Source organism: Buceros rhinoceros, unplaced genomic scaffold (assembly GCF_000710305.1).
Source record: "Buceros rhinoceros silvestris isolate BGI_N320 unplaced genomic scaffold, ASM71030v1 scaffold26318, whole genome shotgun sequence".
NCBI lineage: Eukaryota > Metazoa > Chordata > Aves > Bucerotiformes > Bucerotidae > Buceros > Buceros rhinoceros.
Genome location: NW_010428981.1, coordinates 29,489 through 35,553, shown reverse-complemented (window position 1 = coordinate 35,553; position 6,065 = coordinate 29,489). Strand labels below are relative to the sequence as shown.

General features: G+C 43.6%; 1 protein-coding gene across 5 annotated transcripts in view; it reads right to left on the bottom strand.

Moving 5' to 3' along the window:
• The window catches only part of DEPDC5 (DEP domain containing 5), a 44,721-nt gene that overhangs the window by 10,256 nt on the left and 28,400 nt on the right, over window positions 1-6,065 (bottom strand). For 3 of the 5 annotated variants that reach the window (XM_010142494.1, XM_010142495.1, XM_010142496.1), the window contains 3 exons: window positions 1,894-2,045; window positions 1,041-1,118; window positions 447-579 (listed from right to left, as the gene is read on the bottom strand). In XM_010142494.1, the coding sequence (XP_010140796.1) occupies window positions 447-579; window positions 1,041-1,118; window positions 1,894-2,045 (363 nt within the window). Of the gene's footprint in view, window positions 1-446; window positions 580-1,040; window positions 1,119-1,893; window positions 2,046-3,628; window positions 3,692-6,065 lie in introns of all 5 variants that reach the window. The other 2 variants (XM_010142492.1, XM_010142493.1) reach the window with 1 other exon arrangement.

Genomic DNA, 6,065 nt, shown 5'->3' with positions numbered 1-6,065 from the left:
GGAGATTATCGCCCAAAAAGTGCGTACACTGCGCCATCCATAAAAGAGAGGTCATACGCTGGTTGTATTTCAACTTCAATAACTACTTTTCAGTAGAAAAAACAAAACTAAACGCCAAACCAAATCACACTGTAGTGCCTCATAATGCTAACACAGTGGAGAGCTCTTGGTAACTGCTAGCTAAGTGGAGGTCATACAAAGAGCTGCCATCATATGTGAGTGGGAAAAATAATATATATTACTACTGAACAATGTTGGTTTGTGATAGGGAATCCAAAAAGTGTCATCATCACCTCATGTTCTGTGAACAGTGTTTTCAATACCTATCAGTAAGAAGATTTTAATAAGAAACAGAAATTATTGCTATGCTTTTCTTTACAATTCAACTTTCTTCACAGGGTGAGGTATTTCTGCCCCCCACCCCCACCCCTTGGCAGATCTCCTACCTGCATTATGTCAATGGCCATGGCTTGGGTTTGTACACCTTCCACATTATTCACCAGCCAGTGTACAACTTCTGCACTGATGAAACAGTACGGAGAGAGGCCCTTCTGTTCAGAGAGCAGCTGGACCCCTGTGCTGAATCACAGCAAGGCACACATATTAACGTGGACTCATTCCAAGTTCTTTTAAGTCACAAAGACAAAAATCACTTGTGGGAAAAAGGAAAAAAAAAAAAAGGGGGGTGTGCGGCACTGGGTAAAGATAAAGGACAAGAAATGCACAATTACCGCAGGGTGACATACCATTAGCTTCTGATAACCAGATGAAGAGCTGTCATTAACAGCACTTTAGGGTCTTACTGAGACTTCTTGCTTTGACGAGATTCTGGGATTCTAATAACTCAAATCTCTGCAACAATACTTGTACCTCAATTTCTATAAAATCCCTTGTGGAAGAGATTGGAACTGAATAACAAAAGGAAGCCTAAAACCCACAGCTGATGTGGGGCTCTCCTTTGAGTGACTCCATGCCTCATGTCCTCTTACAAGAAAAAAGCATCTAGACAGATGTTAAGCATAATTATATTATAAACTTACGTGGGGTGTTTCATGGCTTCAAGAATCTCTATCAAGGTGGAGGAGGAAGTCAGAGTGCTTGCTGAACACTGCTGAGAGCTAGGAAGTAAACAGAAGCATGTTGGAAAAAATCAAGGAAGCTGTCAGATCTGTTCGGATATGTTCACTTAAGAAAAAGGCTCTCTCTTTCCAACAGTGACTTTGCCACATATATTTCCCTTTTCATCTCAAGGAGGACACCTAAAAGCATCAGACCTATGTTTTCCTCCTGAGGTCATCAGGTCGCTGCTATACTGACCCAATGCACACTACATTACATACGGCCGTACTAAGGAGCAATTGAGAGCAAACATTTTGAGGTCGGGCTTTTGTTTTTCTACTGCAATACACAACCGCAGGAAACAGGTGCTAATATAGTTTATTTTTAGTGTTGCTTCCTCCCCGGTGTCTCGCCTCCAGGTTAGAACCTCTTGGATTTCATCAACCTGCTTGATCCAATTAAACCTGTAGGGGCCCCTTTGCTAAAACAGACAGAAGACAGATGTCAATTCAGAGCCTGGTTTTCTGCTAACAGATTTCAGAAATGGAATGTCTTCATTTTTCACGTCTTGAGGAATGAAGCTCTTTTAGTGGGTGGGGAAATCAGGCCTTGTGTTCATTTAATTCTGGAAAACTGGGTTGCAAGGCTTATTTTACTACCAGTCTTTCTGCATGTGGAAATGCCGCAGTAAGGTCTTGTGACAAGTGCCTTCTAGTGCTGACAGACACAGCAGATCTTGTTCTCGGGTTCCTGTTTAAGTGCCCATTCCTTGACACCAGCAAGAGGAATGTAACTGAGCAGAACTGCGGCACAGCACTGCTGTGCTTTTCTTACCTGCCCTCTGCAGCAGCAGCTGTGGTATATCCTTGGTCTGCAACATTCTGGGAACTGCCCAAGGTCTGTGCGTTCCCCCTATCAGGTAACTGCCCCGTGCTTATCAATGTGTTGCCATCTAAAGTTGCAGGAACTGACTGATCTATAGAGACCTGCAAGGAGTAAATACAGCAATATCTTTACGAAATTTATGATCTAATCCATTTCCTGTTTTCTCCCCTCCCCATATCATCTGTACCTCAGCTCCAGTTAGTAGTCAACAAGCAATGCTATAAGGCAAGCACAAGTATAGGCAGAAAGGATAAAGTCTTACTTTTGTCATCACTACAGAGCTACTGCTAAACATGGAATTCAGACCCCAGTAAGCTGAGGATCGCCAACCCAGGAACAACTGTGTGGAGAGAACTACTGGCACATCAGCTACGCCAGTCCCAACCTGACATTTTCAACTTGACTGAATACCTGTGATTATAAACATGCCATGGACAGAGCAGGAAACTTTAATGCTATGGGAAAGTAGTAAGCAATAAGAAAAAAAAAAAACAAAACAGTTTCAACTCTAACTCTCAGACAAAAATATGCAAATGTATCACATGGAATTTCAAGTTTCATAACGCACGAAATCAGCTCATCTTCCTTCCTTTCTTAGGGTAGTATCAGGAGGCTGGTTGGCACCCACCCACACCTATGTCACCAAGACAACAAGAACACTTTCCTCCCGCAGGAACACTTGCACTATTCCAACGTAGACTGAATAGTTCACAAAATTAACATAAAATAATTTCAGAAAGCACACAAATGCTGAAAGATTCAGCAAAGTACAGGCTGTAATTGCCATCTGTCATTAACACGTATGGTTTAGGAAAGGCACATTATATAAAAGCTAGAGAGGTGGGGGAGAGGAACACAAAGAGCAGAGTAACTCAGGCTGGTGTAAATATGAGGGCTGAGCTGTCGTGTCGAATCCACAGCACATGCACAGGTAAGAATCACACAGCTGTAGTATGACTTAGGTCTGATAGCCAGACCAGAGTCTTTTATTTATGCCATTTCTCACATCTCCCAAAGATATCTCTCTCTGCAATGCCAGATGTCCCTTTTTGGGCAGCCAAAACCAGCAGATGCTCCAACGTGGAAATTACAGTCCCCACAGCCAGCTAAATCCACTCTCCCTCCTCAGAGCTCATTCCACCAGCAGTATCTTCTATGGATACACTGTGCTGATTCCTAACTGGAGTTAAATGTACAAACAATTTCTGTCACGATGACTCCTTTAAACCAAGATGACACTAATATTTTCAGCCCTCAGTTGCTTAAGAATCCAAGGTCACAATTTGACTTGGACCTTCTCAAAGCCAACTGTCAGTCATACAGCACAGAAGAAATTCATCCAAGAACAAGAAGAGTAAGCTGATGCCATTCTGTTTAGCAAGGGAAGATGGAAAATGAGTGCTTACTGAAACACTAAAAGAGAAGCTTCAGTAGCTGACAAGACAGTACTGCGAAGGACAGTAAGGCAGCGCACACGAACATCCAAAGCACAAACACTGAATGGTGGAAGGAAATAGTCACATCCACCACCACCAGCCACTTTGTCCTGCTAATGCTGCACGTGTCCCTCTCAACACGCAGATCTAGAAACACAGGTTCCCCATGAGGCGAGCTCAGGACACTAAATGCTCTTCATCACCTCAGTTCAAAGGCCAGAGATGACAAGACCCCATTCAAAACTAACCTGTGAGTAGAAGGTTGAAGCTGTACGAGGGCTGCGAACAAAATCCATAAAGAAGGCCCCATCCTGAAGGCATCAGAGGAAGTAGGCCCATTAATGGCAACAGGAACAAGGAGTTGAAAAAAGCAAATACAAAGTTGTGCGAGTATGAAATGACCACAGAGAGAAAGTATGAGGAGAATGCAAATTCCAAACAGACCCAGAACATCAGATGCATCAGAATATAGAGCATCAGAAGTTACTCAAACACATACCCTTCTTTCTCTCCCTGTAACAAGACATTGCTCTTCCTTAACACAGATTTTTTCCAAAGTTTTGAAAATCACTCTGAAGCCAATTGGAACTACAGCCTTCCCTCCACGCTTTGCAGGGGAAAGACTTGAGCTCTAAAGTTTGCGGGTTTCCATTCCAAATGCAAAGCTGAAGAGTGATACAGAAACCTGTAGAACTGCCCATGCAATGACAAACATCCAAAGAAGGACAGCTTGTTTTCTAGGCTGCCAGTCATTCAAATGATAAAGAGAGGGAGGCAAAGAAGCTCTTTTTGGGAAGCAGATCCTTCCTCTCAAATGCAGGTCTGATATGGTTCAAAGGATAGAAGAAACATTCATCACAAAGATCTTTCCAGTCTTCTGTTTAATACCTCATGCAAAGTTAAACAGATACTGCCTGTGCTGTGTTCCCTGCCTACTTGTAAACCCTGGATGAATTTATCCCCAACTGCTATTCAAAGATTCTCTTACCACAGAAGACAATGCAGGGATCTCAGCTAGATTTTCATTCCCTGTTTGCAACTCTCTATTCTGTTTCCTAGGCAAAATAGTTTGTCATCTTAACTGCAGGCCAGACTTTTACCCTGGTATGTACATATAAAACATTTTCTCGAAAGATTCAGCGCCAGGGTTACATGGTGACAATTTACACAGTGTAGAAGCAGAGCCAAGCACCCTATATCCATAAGGGCAAAGACTTCCCAAACAGATTATGCATCAAGCTATCTCAGCGTGTTAAAGTCATACTGCATTGCCCAGTAACTGGCTAAAGTGACTTGTCAGTTCTACTCTGAAACAGAGTAAAGGTGAAGCCAGTGGCTCAGTACCGGATTTATTCCAAAACAAGACCGAATTGCATTCAGGAAGCGCACTTGCTTCCTTGGCTGCCGACAGAGCACACAGCTGTGACTATTTGTCAGTACCCTGGCTGCAAGTCTCCTGATAGCCAATACACATATCCCTGCCAGTGAGCCCTAAACGGGTTCCGTTGTCTGAGAAACACGAGGCACACACTCGTTGATGCTTCCAAGTGAGCACCAAGCTGCCTGATAAGGCTACCTGTCCACTGGCACCTTTCCAACAAGCGTGACCCATCAATTTGGAGAACCAGTCCCGATGTGTAAATATTTATAGGGGTGTTTACTACTGTGGTGTGACAGGCTTTCAGCTGGTAACGCACTCTTCCATGTTCTCCAGCGGCCCCTCCAGCGGGGAAACAGAGTTACTTTTAAAATTACACAAGATCACACTTGCTCATTAGTATTTGCTGGTAGCACCACGTCCGTTACTTTGTTTCCAACACACTTGTGTGCCATCGCTAACAGGGCAAATTTTCCCTCTGCTGAGCAGAGCCACCAGACACGACATTCTTCTGTCCTGTGTCCTACACGGAACGTTCACCAGTTTTATTGGTAGGAAGAGCTATTTACAATTTGTGTATTTACAGTAGGAAGTCTGACAAAATTGATCATCCAAAACAGCAGGAGAGGAGACTGCAAAGCCCGAATCACAATCTGGAAGTCTGCAAACATGCCCCAAGTCAGTTCCTGCACCTGCTCTTTCCAAGCCTAGCGTGACCTGCTCCAGAATCTCATCTGTGGCTTGAAAACACAGTCATTCCACGAACAGGTGCCTATTACAAAGATGACTGCAGTTACTCTGTCACTTCAACTAGCAATGTCCAGGTCTCCATGAAACACACCAGATGTCCCTGCTGGCAGCAGCAAAGGGTGGATGTCAAAACTCTAGATGCTGAGAGAAAAATACCGATGCAGATGGTTGATAGTGGGGAATCTAAGAACTTTTTCTTTGCAATGCTTCAACTCTTGAACCCAAAGACAGGACACACTTAAGTGTTGCACCTTCATTCAGTTCCTTGCTACTTCTGCTGAAACACCTTCACACCAGAACACAGAAAAATAATGAAATATTTCTGGTTGGACTTGGAGGTAGAGTTTCTGCTCTCCTGGCACTCATGGGGCAGCTGACAAAAAGGCTGAGGAACAGCACAGTCTTTTAAGTGTCTAAAGAGAGCTCCAGGAAGACACTTTTCTCCAACCTGGAGTCCAGCTAGGAATGACATCTAAATCACCACCTAGGAACACATCCTCTTCTCTCAGTGGATGCAAGTGACTGGAATTCCTGCTTTTAAAATTTCCACGAAGGTC